Raw genomic sequence first — 16459 nt, forward strand, 5'->3', positions numbered from 1 at the left:
GTATTCAGAATTAACTTGCTAAACCTGTTCTGCTGCCAGGTCTTCTTGTGCCAAGTAACCTTCATGGCAGAGGGGAGGTGGTGGTGTGAGGAGGTGTCCCTAGGCCAACGCTCCTCTGTACAGTCGAGTGACGAACAAACAGCACTTAAGGCACCGCTAAACCTTGACACTTAGGTGAATGCAACCCAATGTTTACCTCCTGTATTACAATGCTTTGTGGCTTCATTTAGGCTTTCCCTTCTAAGGAAACCTACTCAATTGTATCTCGTATATCCTTTTCTCGTGTTATGTAGATCACTTCACTTCGTGGCTGCCTATGTAGGATGGGATGGAGTATACATCACCTTAAGTGCAGTTTCAGCAGCTAAAATTAGCCTTCTAGGACCACAGTGGTCAGAGACATGTTCAGGTAACTAATGCTGTCATTCGCAGTTTGGAACTTGCAGTCTGAGAGATGAAAACAGCTGTCTTGTCTACTGGATGAAAAATTTCCATACAAGTATATTGGTTGAATTGATCCACAGTAACATAAGACACAGTCTTGGAGTAACTGAAGGCTGATCTACATATATGTCCTTGGGTATAATATCAGCACCTATGGGTACCTTTATACCATGTGGAAGAACTAATGAGCCCCAGGCATTTTTGCAGGACCTGTTTTTGCCATGCCCTGTGTTTCTTACTGTGATGGTGCCCCCCTCTCTCTGCATGGGGACCTAGGTATTTTCTGCCCTTTTTTTGGCTTCTTACTCCCATTGAGAGAGTAAATACCATGAATCCTGGCAACCATGCTGGAGCTGAGAAAGGCTGTTAACACTGCAGCAGGTTGTCAAGCACCATCCCTGCACAAGGCTGAGCGTATTGAGGCTTCATGGTGCCTTTCCAAGCTAGCCATGCTGTTCATGGTTACTTCCCTGTGTACTGCTGTTAACTTTTATTTTGGAGGCGCTTCCTGATGCTGTAGCTTTGCTTCGTGCCAGTCTGGCTGATACCGCTTGGATTTACACTCATTTTCAGGGACTGCTCCATCTCCACTTCTGCCATTAGTGTCAGCACAGTGGTAAAATGTTGCTCCTCCAAGTTGTCCCCATTTTCCTGTAAGGGCGGTTCATGCATCATTTGCTATAAAGGTTCTGATAGCTCAGCAAATGTTGGAAGACGAATTGATGCTTTTTTGTGGCAAAAGGCTCAGTGCATAATTTTACATTTACTCGGGATAATGTGGCCTTGGATAACCGAGTCCCAGATTTACTGTTGCAGGATAGAGTATCTGAGGGTTTATCCAGCCTCAACCTCCCTTTTTTTAAATACTGTCATTTAATCCTGAGAAGCAGACACAGGCATATCTTTGGTTGCGACCAGGCTTTCGCTGCCAGCCAGTCTCTGGGTCCTAAACTGACTCATCAGTCAGAAAGATTAATAACTGCTCTGCTGTATGATTTCACTTGTTGTCATGGCACTTGTCCATTAATGGAAAACAAATATTCTCTGGAAAATGAAACACAGATCGTGGTGTAGTGGCCAGCCAAGTCCTTTTGGCCAAATGCATAAATTAAAGCATATATTAAGTGTAGAGAACTTTGGGTTGCTTGCTGCAAGGCAGTCTTTAATTTTTTTTTTTCTCTTTTCAGTATTTCTTTTTTTTCCTTTTAATGGGGGCTGTTCCCCTACATCTGGAGCTGCAGTGTGAATTTTTTGCTGATAAAGAGTCGCTGGGAGGGTGTTTTCAGCTGGGTTCATCTTTCCAGCAGTAATGCCTTTTAACATGCACAGGAAGGTTGAGGGTGTGAAGAAAGAAGTGCAGGCAAGCAGTGCAGGAAAGCTTTGCATTACAGCAGCCTGACGTGTTTAAAAAATACAGAAAATCCCCGAGGAGCTTTGGTACGCCGAATGTGTTAGTTAAATTAGCATTGAGTGCTCGTACATGGCAGACCTTCAGAAGTGGGAGAACGTGGGGCTCCAAATGCAGCTTCCCTCTCGAAGGCCCCTTTCTGCTCAGGAACTCAAACAGCGCGCACACCATCTGGCGTAATCATGGGAAAGGGGGATAGGGCTTTTTCCCTTCCACCCCCACTCTTCTCCATTACAGATCCCGAAGTTCACTTTCTACAACGGGACTGGGTTTCTGCTGTTTAGTTTGGGAAAGCAGCACCTGTAAGCTTCCCCCCGCCCCCCCCCCCCTCCCCATCCTAATGTGCTTGATGGGCTTTGGATGGGTTTCTTCAGGCTGGGAAAGCAAACAGCACATGGCGACGTGGAGTATCTGTGATGCAGCAGAGTTAGGTTTAACTAGCATGAATCTCGTTATATACGGCTGATGGGCCCTACAGTCTGTACACACTGACGTTTGCTTGGCTGAAAAGTACGTTGTGTGGCTTGTATAGTTTCCCAGGATAATAACTCAGCAGGGAGTACCTATGGAGTGGACTGGGGGGAAAGAAGGGGAAGAAAGCCTACGAAGAGCAAGTTCCTACCAGACCCTGTTAGAAATGGTTATCAGTTTTGTTGATAATCTTACTTTAACTGCAGCATTCTTTGTTTTATTTCTTTGACCAGGAGGAAGTTATTGTTTCAGTCAGGAGGAAGTGTATAAATGTCCTTTAAGGAATTTGTGCATGGGGAGGAAAAGAGATACCAATTTAAAAACCCCAAACCTTTGTTTTAGGTTTGATACAGATCCACGTCTGTCTTCCTGATACTGGGGCAGCAGTATACGACTTAGGCCCTTTCCAGATATTTAAGTCACTTCTAATAAGCTGGCATTTCTTACCACTACCAAGGGTTTATCCAAAAAAGCTTATGGATAAGATAACATCCTTTTAGTTGATTCATTCACGTGGGAAAGTGTGGCTGGATTTGGTGTTAGAATGGATTTAATTTTTTTTAATTTTATTTAACAAAATTGTTTTGCATTTTTGGGTTTCACCCAGGATTTTCCAAATAAAAAGAAATTCGAATGGAGTTAAATGAAATTGGAAGGGAATTAAACACTTATTGCTTCCCTTTCCTCCCAGGAACCTCTGACTAGAAATAGGTATAACACAATAAAATCAGCTTGTGATGGCTTCAAGCCAATGTGTCTGTAGCATCGACGTTTGTTGTACCTATATATGTGGATGGTATGTGGAGGGGTTTAGCATTTATTCTAGGTCTACCTTGAACAGAAGCATTGGATGGGGATTCATTTTTTTTTTTAAATCAATCTCACGCATGTATAATAAATTCCACCCCCTTTCAAACCCACTCATGCACATGCACTTGGATTTCTAATGAATAAGCCTGCATATTTATTCATGAAGATTAAAGAACTGTACAGATAGAGGCAGCTGGCTGAACTTTTTTTTTTTTTAATTTAAATCTGCTGACCTCTGATCAGGAGTAAAGAGGAAACCCTCTCTGATTCACTTAGGCTGTTTGCAGACTGGGACAGAGAAAATGGCTCAGCTATTTACTGCTTAGGTACAAAATGTGGTTTCATCAAGTGGGATGCAGACAGGGGAGAAAGTGGGGCTAAAAATCTCCGGTTTATTTTTTAAAAATATACAAAAACGACAAACCACCTTGTTTTCAGGGTATGCCTTCAGCGCTGTCTTATTGCAGAGCCCTCAGACGTTTGGGCCCTGATTCACATCCCCTGCTATGGCTGTGCCGTGGTCAGACGTGACGCCCGTCTCTGTTTTCCGCAGGCCCTGTTGCTGTTGGGTGGCATCGCTCTTTCCTGCCTTGCTCTGGACCTGCTCTTTCTCTTGTTCTACTCGTTTTGGCTGTGTTGCCGCCATCGGAAGAGCGAAGAACATCTAAATGCTGACTGCTGCTGTACGGCATGGTGTGTCATCATCGCAACCCTGGTGTGCAGGTACGGTCGATGCCTGAAAGGGATCTGTGCTGTTATTTGGGGTGGTGTATCCTGTGCATACTTGGTACGCTGCGTCTGTAGTGAACGTTGGCAGTAATCCCTCTTTCTGCTTGGTGTATATATATGTTTTAAATCTGTAATGTATTTTCTTCCTTTCTACCACTTGCTGAACTGCCTAATGGCTTGAGCAATGTGAAAAGGAATAGCTAATGTCCTGCTCTTTGATACTTTCCAAGCAGTAAATCAAGGACACTGCATCCTTGGGAGCTTATTGCTTAAATAGGATAGATACAGTTGAAATATTTATCAGGTCTAGATGGAGATTTCTTAGAATCTGGTGTCCAAAAAGAATGACTACGTGGGAGAGTAGATTAGGAAGAAAGAGGCACAGATGATTCTTTTGGGTTTGGAAGTATTGGTATTTGACTGGAATGGACGTTCAGATTTTGCAGCCACTGTAAGACACTGCTGCATTTCATTATCTGTACTAATGTGCCATCTCCAAGGGTTGCTAGTAATGGTGCTAGTGTCAGCAACATTTCATGTTATGACTGAGCAACAGAAGTTTTTGGAGTGAGGTGAAAAGAAGGGTTTCTGAAAAACAAGAAAAATTAAGTAATGGAAAACATGTGCAGACGAAGTTAAAAGGCGAGAATTCACGCTTTGTTTGTTTTCTGGGTTGTTTGGGGTTTTCTTAGTCAACAAAGATGAGGATCCCATTTCCTAGAAAGTTAATGATGGGGCATCTGAAAGCAGGGACATGCTTGCAAACTTCTGGAAGGAGCCTTGTGCTTAGTTTGTTTTGACTTGGGTAGAATGAATACGCTGAGCTCTATGCACATGAGCCCTGAGATTGAGCATTGTGTTTCTTGCCAATTCCAAACATCATCTACTCTTGCCCAAGACTCCAGGCGGTCTTAGTTGACCCTCCACAGGGCTGGCAGGTCTGGGAGCAGTCCCCTATTCAGAAAGGAGATAACAATGAGATGGTTGTATTTTTGCAGTGTCTTGTGGTTCACTTTTTGTATTAACCTGCTGATAGGTGGTTGGATCTGGTACGTGATCTTTTTTGGAGGCAGAAATGTTCCTTGAAGGCCAGGCTTAGCTGTTCAAGGGCTAGATTGTGCTACTAATGCATTTGTGTATTTGCTCTTTTGAGGCACATACTTAAGAGAATAGAAAACCCCTGAAGCACTGGAACAAACAGTGCAGAGCAGACATTATGTTGTGAGTTTAGCAGCTGGGGATGGATTTGCCTGTAGAGGCAGGGGCTCAGTGTTGAGGAGGAGAGCTAGTTCACTAGCCAATATTGCCATCTTTGCAGGGAGCTCTTCCATGCTTTGCTGACTGCAAATAGGTGCCTGGAATAGAAAGGCAAACCAAATAACAACTTGCAAAGAAGAAATCTCAGCCTCGTTCACCTTTCTTTTAGTGATCTCAGGAGCTTCAGCTGCATCCATTCCAATCCACTGAAAGTGCTGTGGTCCTAACCCTTTCTTACAGAAGCTCTAGTTGATGCTATTTATAGTTGTGCTGCTGCTACAGGCTCTTGTTAGCTATTGTCATGCAGCATGTGTGTCCAAGACAGCTGCTGCAGAGTGTGATAGTTGCATTTGTTTTCAGTTGTAGAAAGGGTGACAAGGAGATACTCTGCGCATCTCCCGGAGCGTGTGTGAGACAATTTAAAGTTGGAAGTTCATCATATAAATTCTGCTAAACTTGATGTGACTCCGAGTCAAGTCCACAAGCTGGAAAACTGCTTAGACTTCCTCAAAATCTGAACCATTGGTTCTCATCCTTGGTGTACTGTTCGTCTTTGCAAGTATTAAATGCAGGAGTACCCTTAAAACTAAGATTCTACCTGAATCTACAGTGATATTGGATGAATATTTATCTTGACTTTTTCTAATTAAGTTTAAATTCCCACTCTGAAGTTGGTGCGCTTGAGCGATAGCAGGTTGGTACCATCTGTGGTGAGTTGAAGGTGCTGTCCAAGTGCTGCCGCTCTCCTGCAAAGCCGAGATTGGTTTTCTGCCCCTCTTAGAGCAGCTGGACAGGACAGTGCACTCGAACCGGGGCTTCTTGGTGCTCTCCGCTCAGCGCCTGGCTGGGAAGGCAGATACAGATACAGCTTCTGACAAGCACGGAATCAAGTCTGTGCTAGCAGGAAGTCCCAGTTAGATACCAACAGTTAAAGATTAGTCCACTGGATATATCCTATCCTAGCTGTGCGTTACAGATAACAGAAGTGCCAGACTGGCAGATGCTGTTGTGTTTCCGAGTGATGGGGAATAAGGCTATTCTGAATGTCTGTCTGACAGTAGGCTGACCTGGGAGGCAGCTTGCAGCATGGTATGCAAGGGGAAAGAAGTAGCTTGGATGCTGAAGCAGCGAAAGGTTCCAAACAGCAGCTGGTCTGGTCTGTCTGAGTACCATGAAGTGGACTATTGTCTTCCTAGCTGAGAACTAGTTAACTCTGGCTAAGTCCAGCCGTGACTAGTAGATGCTTGTCTAGGTAGTACTTAATCCCAGAGGGCTGTTTGTACTGTGAATCCTGCTGAGTACTATGGATAACTGTTTCCTAATGACTCGATATTTCCTGCTGAGCAAAAGGGAGAATGCTGAGCCAGCAGGAATGAATAACTGGTTAACAGGAGCTCTCCAGCAAAATGTCTCTCTAATGAGTCTTTCCAGTTGCTCTAGCCACAAAACTGCAGGAATGATTTGCCTAGATTGTTCCTTGAATACATAATTTATTTCTAGTCCTTACCAATTTTCATCGGTTCCTGTGCATGGGGAGTTGTCTTATAAATCATCTCATCCACCAGTTAGGTGACCCTAACTCTCCCAGAAGGGAGCTCAGGTCCACAGGTGGGTAGGAAGCTTCACGGAGAGGATACCTGAAAGAAATGGGTACAAATAGATGGTGAAAACTTGCTTTCTCAAGTGCGGGTAATAGAGCTTTCCCTTGGTGCCAAAGTGCAAGGTGGTAATTAGACAGACAAATTCACATTCCTCCTGAGAACATGAAGTCTAAAAAGGGCTCTCTTTATGAAGTTCCTGTAATTAAAGATGACTTGGTGTAGTTAGATTATTCATTTCGAAGGATGTGATGTGAATGGCTAGTGTTCATCTTTTCAGACTGGTGACTGGATACCCAGAGGGGTTTTCACGGTGTGTGCGTGGGTATTACAATGGGAGGATCTTTCTGCCGGAAGGCATGTATATGCTCTCTGTATCAGATTAACGCTCTGCTGTTCATGTATACCTCGTGTAATCCAGAAAACTTTTTTTTGCATGTCGTGTTGCAAGCTAATCTGGAATTACACTTGATTTTTCTTTTCTGGTCCTTTATCAGGGGATGTCCTAAGCCCACGTAACTCTTGCATACAAACATCAGGAAAGCTCTTGTCCAGACTTGAATTTCTTGAGTCTTGCTGATAAGTGATACTAAAGTGTGTGTACGCAACCTGCAGTACTCTTACATCATACTGTTGTGTCTGTAGGAATACACAGAAATCGTGACATGCTACTCTCCTGTCTCGCATCATATAACTCTGAAGAGCTGGTATAGCATAATGTGTGTAGTGTGTTTCTGTTCATGTGCACTGGTGATGATAATGTTAACCTCAGGAGCACAGTGTTTTCTTGATTTAACATAAGTGGGTTTCCTAAAACTTGCCAAAATGACTGAGTAGCCAAGTGGCTTTTTAAATACAGTATTGAACAGCAGGAGCAACTTTTTTAAATGGCCCGGAAGACCATGGTAGATTTATTTATTTATTTGAAAAGATTTTTATTCAAAAATAGGAGTGAGAAGGAAGCAAGGGTGAGGTGGATGTGGTGGAAGCAACAGGAGACTGACGAAGGTAGGTTTGGGAGGAAGAACTAAGGATGGGACGGTGCAGATTCAGGAGGAGAGAGGGGTGTGTGTGCTAGGGAGGGGAGTGTGACAAACAAGAATAACAGAAGTGGAGATGACTTTCCTATAGAAGCGTTGAAAATGCGTTGGAGTCTCTTCCAGAGGGTGCTAGGGTGGAAAAAAGCTGTGTCATTCAGGAATGCTGTTCTTGTATCCACGCTGCGTGACAGAAATGCAGACTTCCCCATTGGGCAATGATTTTGTCATCCTGTACCGGGAGATGGATCTGCTGTATCTTAGGCTACTGAGCCTGCCAGGGTTTGTGCAAGAAGCCATGGGATTTGTCCTGACCTCAAGGACTTCGCTGTTGGGTTAAGATGAGTTGGTCTATTTTTACTTTAAAAGAATGCGCTTAAATAGAAGGAGCCCCTTTGCTTCCCTTGAATCAAATAAAAGGTAGTTAAAAACTAGTGCAAATCCTTAAATCTGCTTTAAACAATAGCAACTTATACCAGGGTGTGTAGGCAGGGATTTGAAACAACTGTTGGATTTAGATGAAGCCAAATGCAAACAGAAAACTAAACAGCAGTGGTTCTCTCCCGCCACGGGCAGCTCCCCCGCTGCCTGCCCTTCAGCTCTGCCCCCTCCTCAGCCACAGCGCGGCTCCAGGCAGCTGCCCCCAGCCTGGGCTTCGGGGGTGGTTTCCTTCCCCCTCTAGCATGATAGAAAGGGGAACTGCCGCAAAGCTGTACAGCTTGCTCCTCGGAGAAGGAATGGCTGTGTAAGTGGCTCTTGCTAGCACAGGGTGTGAATGCAGAGCTGGCTTTTGCTGGGCAGTAATGGAATAATTAATGCTTTCTTATGTGTAGTTTCCAGTGAATGTGTGATACGCACGTCTAGAGGAATTGTTACTTGAATTAAATGGCTTTTATCCCAGTTCCTGTCGGTCCAGTGTTTTTCAGGAGTAGTGACTGTGCCTAGAGGGTTAAGGGCAGCTGAAGCTGTGGCTCATGCAGGGCTGCATAGGAAGCCTATGAGGACGGCTGCTGGGGTGGTTCTGCTTTGAATAGGGTAAGGAGTTTCAAGTCAATTGCCTGTAGTTGCTAGCACTTCATAAATGGCACCTTTGAGTAAACTGGCTAATATACCTAGCTGTGCTGCATCGTTAAGGACAAGAGGACTGCTGCTACTTCAGAGTGCTGTTTCTGAGTTTCTTCCACCAAAACAGTGCTACTGTGCTGGGAATAGGGAGAGGCAAGCAGCAGGTTTGGGGCACTTACCAAGCCTTTGCTGAAAGAATAGGCTTCTAGTAGCTGTAACAGGCTGAATAAAAATCACTCACCCATTAAAGGGGTCAGATATGCATATTCAATGTCAAGAATGTTCTGGAATTTATTTGGTGTCTGTAGTAGAACAACTGTTAAAGTTTTCTGCTGCTCAAGGGAGTGAAAGGGTCTATCTTAATTTGTTTGCTCTGATAAGACAAGGGGAAATTCAAGCCAGAGGTTTGGAACTGCTGCAGTGGGATGCTGAGTTGCCTTATCCTGGGCCTAGCTCCGGATCTGTAATCTCTCTAGTTCAGGGGAAGGCGGGGGGTGGGGAGGGTGTTGTCTTTTTTATCCCCTCCACCCCCATGCATCCTAGGCATGCATTATCAGGCTCTGATAATAGCTGCAACCAGGGGGGAATGCAGAGGGCTTTTCTCTCTTTAATTATCAGCATCATTTGCATTAGGAAAATGTTTGAGGAATAGTGTTCATGAAGAGAGAGGCTGATTTACTGTATTAAAACTAAATGTTAAGAGTTACATACCTGCTGCCTCTCTTTCTGTGTATGACTTAGGCTGGCTACTGTTCCTGGAAGACTCTTCAGCTGAGGCTTTTATGGGCCAAGCTCTCTACAATTTGTGGAGATTCAGTTGTTGGGAAAAAGCATGAGGCTGACACAGATTTTCATAGTGGATCCGCTTCCAGTGTGTGATCTTTGCTTCCATTTCTTGTATGTATGAGGAGAAAGTAGAAATGCAACCAGGTGAACTGTATTGTTCTGCTCGCTCTTTCTGAAGTGGATGAGCCCAGGAAAGGAGGGAGGGATGCTGTCTTCCTACAGGAGAAGAGCAAGGCCAGAAAGAGTTGTTTGGACTGCGGGTTGATGTATGTGCCAGAGCAAATCTGTGCAAGGGTCTGTTACCTAGACAAAGCCCGCTCTGGCCTGCCTGCTTGGGTTCATTTCTGAGCCGGGTGGTGATGGTGGTAAAGAATGCCTCACGTCCTTTAGTGGCCCTTCCTGATAAACAAAGGCACTACACTTACTGGTTCTGAAAGCTCTTGTTTGGCTTGTTTCCTTCCTCTTTTATTCTTCCTTCAAACCAGCTCTGTGCTATAACCCAAGCACAAAATTGTTGTGAAGAAACTAGATGTTTCATCCAAAATAACTTCAGGTTTACACCAAAACCACCACCACCACCACCTTCCTTTCCACTACTACAAACACAACCTTGGTGTCTTGGGAACCTTCCCAGAAGAGATCTTGGGTGCTCTGAAGCTAAATATGACGTGAGAATATGAAATTTGTACCTTGGTAATGTTTGTTTGCCCTGAGTTTAGTTGTGTGACCCCTTCAGAAGTTCTTTCCTCCTCTGTTATTAGGAAAAATGGGCTTGGGAAGAGGAGCTGTGAGTTTCTGCAGCAATGTCTTAATAGAACAGGTATTGGTGACTTCCAGGAGATTATCTCCTGGTTGCAACTCATTTACGGGATCTTCCTCCTTTAAGTGAGGCTTAAGCTAATATGGTTTACTTCATAATTGGGGCAGACTGATATGTGTGGACAGTTATGGCAAGTCAGCTGATAGGTGGTAATTTGCTAAGCAGCTGGAGTTGAATTGTGTCTGCAAGCTTGAAATTCGCTTGCTTTAAAAATAAATAAGCCTTTTGTTCCAGTAAGTTATTAAGCCTTCCTTCCCAGTACTCTAAATCAGCACAACACAAATGCTTCTAATGGGAAGATAAATGAAGATAGATATTTCACAGTGTAGAGAAGAGGGCATGGATAATGTGTCTAGAGGAACCACCACTGTGGGCAGGTAATCAATGCAAGCTCCTTGTGTCCTGCTTTTAAAAAAAAAAAGTAATGAAACAATCTGTATTTCATGTCCAGAGAAGGTATTCATCTCCTGACATAGCAGTGGCAGCTCTTGCAGGAGTCACTGGAGAGCTGCTTGGCTGGATGGATTTCTGGTTGCGCGTGGCTAGATCTGAACTCTCTAACAGTTCTCTAACAGATTTTCATTATTGTACCGTAAATGAAACGTAGATATTGAGAAGGTATGGTGTTCTGCTGTTCATCATATGGATGCTATACAGAGAATTGGTGGCTGTATGGAAAACACAGGTGAATGTTTACAGGTGAATTGTTCTAGTGTTTGCTGAGGAGCATGACTACCTCAGCTACCCTTTGCAGAGGCACACGGCTTCCCTTTCTGTGGAAAGTGCTGATGTGACTATGAAGGGCAGTGTAGCAGTAAGCTGTGCATTATATAGCTTGCCTTTTAGCTTTAAGTCTACCCTTTTTTGCTTTCTTTCTCTGCAGTGCTGGAATTGCTGTTGGCTTCTATGGGAATGGGGAGACCAGTGATGGCATTCACCGGCTGACGTACTCGCTGCGCCATGCAAACCGCACTGTGGCAGGTGTCCAAGACCGGGTAAGCACTAGGGGAGACACTAGCAAATGGGGAGTGTGGGAATGAGTAGACTTGCTCAGCACCTCTTCTCTTGAATCTGGTTGTGCCTGTATCTCTTCCTATTTTTTTGTTAGTCTCTGGGCTTAGAGATGTGCTAAAAGTTCCATTAATGGAGCGGTGCTTTCTTCAGCTCTTCTAAAAATAACAAAGCAAACACAGCTTGTTAAATGAAGTCTTCTCTTTGCTAGGTTTAAAAACAGCTTCTGATCAGCTCTCTTCCACACCCGGAAGAGGAGGCAGGCCAAAGCAGACAAGTCTCTTAGCAAAATGTATTTTAGTACAATCAGTTGTTGCTGTGCTACCTCTAATTTCATGGCATCATTCTGCAACCCTGATGGCCGCAAAATGTGTACATGTGTTAAAGGCTCAGCTGAGATGCCATCATTGGACTACTTGCAAACAATCTACTTTATAGATGCTTTTGAAGGGTAAGCAGTCTGAGCCTCTTAAGGCAGAGGACTGGTAATCTGGAAGCTGTTCATAACTTGCTAGTAAGGATGAATCCTCTTACTTCCTTGACTTCCTGTCTGTCTTTTTTTTTTTTTTTTTTTTTTTTTTTTTTTTTGCCATACTGTAGGTACTAGATACCGCAGTGGCCCTGAACCAAACAGCGGAACCAAACTTGCTCATCCTGGAGGAGATGTTTACGAAGCAGACAGACTACCTGCATGTTATCCAGAAACTGCAAGGCCTCTTGGATGACCTGGTCAGGCAAACAACTGAGATCCCCTTTTGGAAGAATGAAGAGCTGTCTCTGGAGGAGCTGGCAATTCAGATTGACCTCTATGACTGGTACAGGTGTGTAGCATCCATTTTGGCCTGTTTTGCAACAGTGATGTGCATGCTCTAGGGGGCTGAGCCAAAGGCTATATATATGACTGCAGGTGTTCATGGCCCACCCAGCTGATTTGTTTCTCACAGCAAAATTGCATTCAGTTTAAATCAAAATGCATGGCAACAACTTTTTTCTTAACTGTGTTTACCACCAGCTGAAGGGAAACTTACTCTCAATGTACGAAATCTGTAGCTTGTGTTCTAACAGGGAGGGGAAAAAAACAGCCACAGATATAGCTACTCTTGTGTCCTAATAGGTGCATTGTAGTTGTATGATACATTAACTAAATAGAGTGGAAAACTGAACTAGTTTCATATGTCAACACCATACCCTAACATTCCTTTTTATTAAAGTTCTTTGATAAAAGGTTGCATCCAATGTATTCCACAAAAGAAAACCTCTATCCACACATGTGGAATAACTGAAGTGTTTTCGAACAAATGTCTAGGAAGTTCAAGAAGCTGCAATGCCTGATGGTGTCCAGTTGTGTTCTCAACAATTGTGTATGCTGGGCGTGTTGTGTAAATGCTTTTACCTGCCTTGGCTCCAGATCCAGCAAATATCCAGAGCTCTCTGGAGATTAATCATTAGTGGTGGCTTTTACTTGAAGAACAGAAGGGCGCCGTTTTCCCACGAGTCACACTAGGTTCTTGATCTGTGCCTTTTATAGACCAGTTTTCCTTTGCAGACTATGTGTTGGGGTTTTTTTTGCTGCAGGTGGCTGGGATACCTGGGTCTGCTCCTGTTCCATGTCCTGATTTGTTTGCTGGTGCTCTTTGGGCTCATAAGGAACTCCAGGGCCATTCTTGTGGGGTAAGTCCTGACCCAGGCTCAGTGCATAAAGGAAGGCCAGCTGAATGCAAGTGCCTGCTAGTTTAAACCTCTAGACTTGTCAGTTGATTTCAAGGACTTCTGAGACTGAACAGCTTAAATTTGCCACTCAGTATAGAGAGACTTTGTAGAGCCTAGCTCTGTGGATAGGATTAGGGCTACATGAGAGATGTTCACAGGAAGGTTCTTGAGCTATAAAATGTAATGGTACTGGTGTCCATTGCTTTTGCATCAAAGACAAGCAACTCATCTGGGTGGTCTGCCTTTTGCTGGGTAGCATTGGTAGCCTCTATATGCTGGGAGATAGCAATGTGAACATCCTCCCTTAAATTTACAGGCCTTAAAAATCTCTTTAATTCTCTACAGCTGTGAAGGCATTTGTTAATTGATGATAAGCATTGCATGTGTCTTCACAGCCTGGTAGTGTGCCTTTTGTGTCACGATCTGCTCTTGTTTACCTTTGGCTGTCACACCTGAAGAAGTGTTAAACTGAGAACAAGCAATGGTTTGTACAGTTATGAGGAGGAGTCTTGTTGCCATGGTACTGCAATATTAATGCATGCCTATTTCTAAAAAGCACTGCAAATGCTGCCATGCTCAGGCCCCATTACAAGAAAAAAAATATTCCTCTCCCTATCTTATAGCTTGGTTTAGTTTGGCATATTTGGCAAAGATACTGTTATCGTAAATATAGTGACAGTTCGACAACTGACATGGCCAAGAGTTTATCCTGGTACATGGTGATGCCATTAATAATTGGAATGCATATTCAGTTTGATTATTTGCCAGATGACTTCATACCTGGCAGGTTATACAGACAAAGGTCCAAGTGTATGCACAGATGGTAAACCCAGGGTTTAAATTAGAATCTCATTCCCTGTTAGCCAGAAGTTCATATTAAGGCATTCCCCAAAGGGAGCACATGGCATAAAGAAGCATATCACAGCTAAGCAAGATGGTGAAATGCCAGTTTTAGATCTTTTAGCCAAGCAATCAGTTACTGACCCAGTTGTCTTCATTTAAAGTAAAACAACAAATGTGTCTTATTGAACTGATTACCACGCTCAGCTGGAGGCACCAAGCCGTGTTGTCCTTATGTCATAAAACCACAGAACCTTGCTGATCCATGGCTGATAACTTTTGCATCCATTTGGAAAAAGTGTAATAAATTTTTCAGCCATCTTATTTCAGAGTGCTGCACAGAGGTCAGTCTGGTGAAGCTCCATTACTTCTGCAAGATGAGCCACAGATCCATTCAGAGAATGGGGATTACTCTGAAAATAAGTTGGCAAACTGAGGGATGGATCTCTTTTGTTTGTTTTTGTTTTGCAATGTAGGCCCACAGACTGGTTTTTTTTTTTTTTTTTAAAGCTCCAGTCTTCAATGAGACAAATGTAGTAGGAAAGAGATATGTCCTTTCCTCAGAGATGCTTGCACTAGGTTTGAATAAAGAATATCTTGGTTATGGACAGGTTTTTGGTTTGTATTCTTCAAGGGGTGGGCAGGAGAAACCTAGTTGTGTTCAAAGCCTGAAGGAAAAAGCATCCCTGAGAGAGCAAGCTAGTGTCCCTTTACTTTGAAGACAGGGATACATAAAATGAAACTGCTTATTAGTCTGCATCCCCATACCTGAGGGAGTTCAGGAGCACTTATGCCTGCATATCTCTAGTACTCATACTGACAGCAAAGGTGAAGAGCTAATGTGCTAGTTGGGGAAGTGCAAAAGCCTTTTCCACCGGTGTGTGCTAGCTGAATGTCACTGAGACCACTGCTCTGTCATCCCTCTGCCTTGTGTCTGCTTGATAGCAGATGCTTCCCACTATTTCTGTTGGTAATGAGGTCCAGCTATCAGAACAAAACTCTTAAATCTGTGCAGAGATGGACTCACATGGCAGTGGTGTGCACCTAAACTGTTGCTCTGAACTGTTTGCTTGCAGGTGACTATCTCTCTTCTGGGGCTATGTGGGATGCTTAGGTGCCATTCAGATGCACACAGCTTGGAACCAAAGTCAGGTGTCCACCCACCTGTAGCCATGCAGTGCTTACACCTGACAACCTCACTTATTCTAGAAACAAGAGGGATTTGTCTAATTTTGGATCAGAATATTTTTGTGGGGTTTTTGATATGGCATATTTTTCTCTGAGTATCTTTGGACTGGGAAGGTAGAATCCAGAATGGGAACAGGGGAAGTGATGGGACTGTAGTTATCCCTCTCTCAATCTGCCTTCCCTACAGCCACCCCTTTGTCTTTGTGCCTTTGGCTTCCCCGCTAGAAGCAGGGTAAGACTTTGCTACCACCCTCTTCTTCCTTCCCCTGCAGCCCCAGGGCCAGGTAACATGTCAACCAACTACTGGACATAAACTTCGCTGGCTGCTGCTATCCACGATACATAAAAAGGGTTGGTTTATCTGAAGATACAGTGGTTGATAATTTCTTGTGTTTGGTAATTGCTTTGGACTCAAAATAATACATTTTTGTGAAAGGATCTGCTTGAAATTGGAGCTTCTACATCTGCCATCTGTCTGTCTCCCACAGGGTGTGCTTGCTTGGGGTGTTTGCCCTGATTGTCAGCTGGGGATCCTTGGGTCTGGAGTTGGCTGTCGCTGTGGTAAGTGGCTCTGATCCAGGTCCCATTCACCCTCTGCAGGTTTATCAGACGAGATTAATGTTACGCTGTTGCCTGTTTTATAGCGCATCTTGTTCTAAGTAGCTGTCCTAGCAGTTTGCATCTATGAAAAGTACAGAGCTCCTCCTTCCTCCGTGGTGTGGTGTGCTAGCTAGTGCTGCTGCGGTTCTGTAAAGCAGCGCTAGTGGGGATGACGATGAGAGACTTCAGCATCTGAAACACCCTAATAGTAGAGGGTTCCCTGATGTTAACCTGGCTCAACTGCTCTTTGATACTGCTGTTCTTTGATATTCTTTTTCCCTTTTGTCTTTTATCTATCTAGGGCTCCAGTGACTTCTGTATTAACCCCGATGCTTATGTCTCCAAAGTGGTTGAAGAGAATGCAGTGCTTAGTGCTGGTAAGTGCTGGGACTGGCTTTGGCATGGGGTACTGCGGATCCAGCTGTCTCACAGGAGCATGGCAGTGACTGAGAATTTAAGGCTGTGTTTGGAACAGAGGAGCTTGCATACAGTAGGAAAAGCATATGTGCATGGAGCTCTGGAAAACCCTTGTTCTTCCCAAAGAAGCATTTATACTCTGGTCAGAAGTGCACATGTATGGTTTTCTTTGTCAGAATAGCCTTCAGAACCTTTCTTCTGTCTTGGGCCTTAGGTGGAAGTAACTGATAAGATGGAACAACTGAAGTCCCTGGATTATTTTGCTTTA

The 16459-nt window shown here is 43.9% G+C and overlaps 1 protein-coding gene across 1 annotated transcript in view; it reads left to right on the forward strand.

Moving 5' to 3' along the window:
- The window catches only part of TTYH3 (tweety family member 3), a 73431-nt gene that overhangs the window by 36170 nt on the left and 20802 nt on the right, over positions 1–16459 (forward strand). Inside the window, exons 2-7 of the mRNA XM_075718782.1 lie at positions 3687–3856; positions 11309–11420; positions 12037–12257; positions 13012–13107; positions 15663–15735; positions 16076–16151. Of these exons, the coding sequence (XP_075574897.1) occupies positions 3687–3856; positions 11309–11420; positions 12037–12257; positions 13012–13107; positions 15663–15735; positions 16076–16151 (748 nt within the window). The remainder of the gene's footprint in view (positions 1–3686; positions 3857–11308; positions 11421–12036; positions 12258–13011; positions 13108–15662; positions 15736–16075; positions 16152–16459) is intronic.

This window comes from Pelecanus crispus, chromosome 11 (genome assembly GCF_030463565.1).
Source record: "Pelecanus crispus isolate bPelCri1 chromosome 11, bPelCri1.pri, whole genome shotgun sequence".
NCBI classification, from domain to species: Eukaryota; Metazoa; Chordata; class Aves; order Pelecaniformes; family Pelecanidae; genus Pelecanus; species Pelecanus crispus.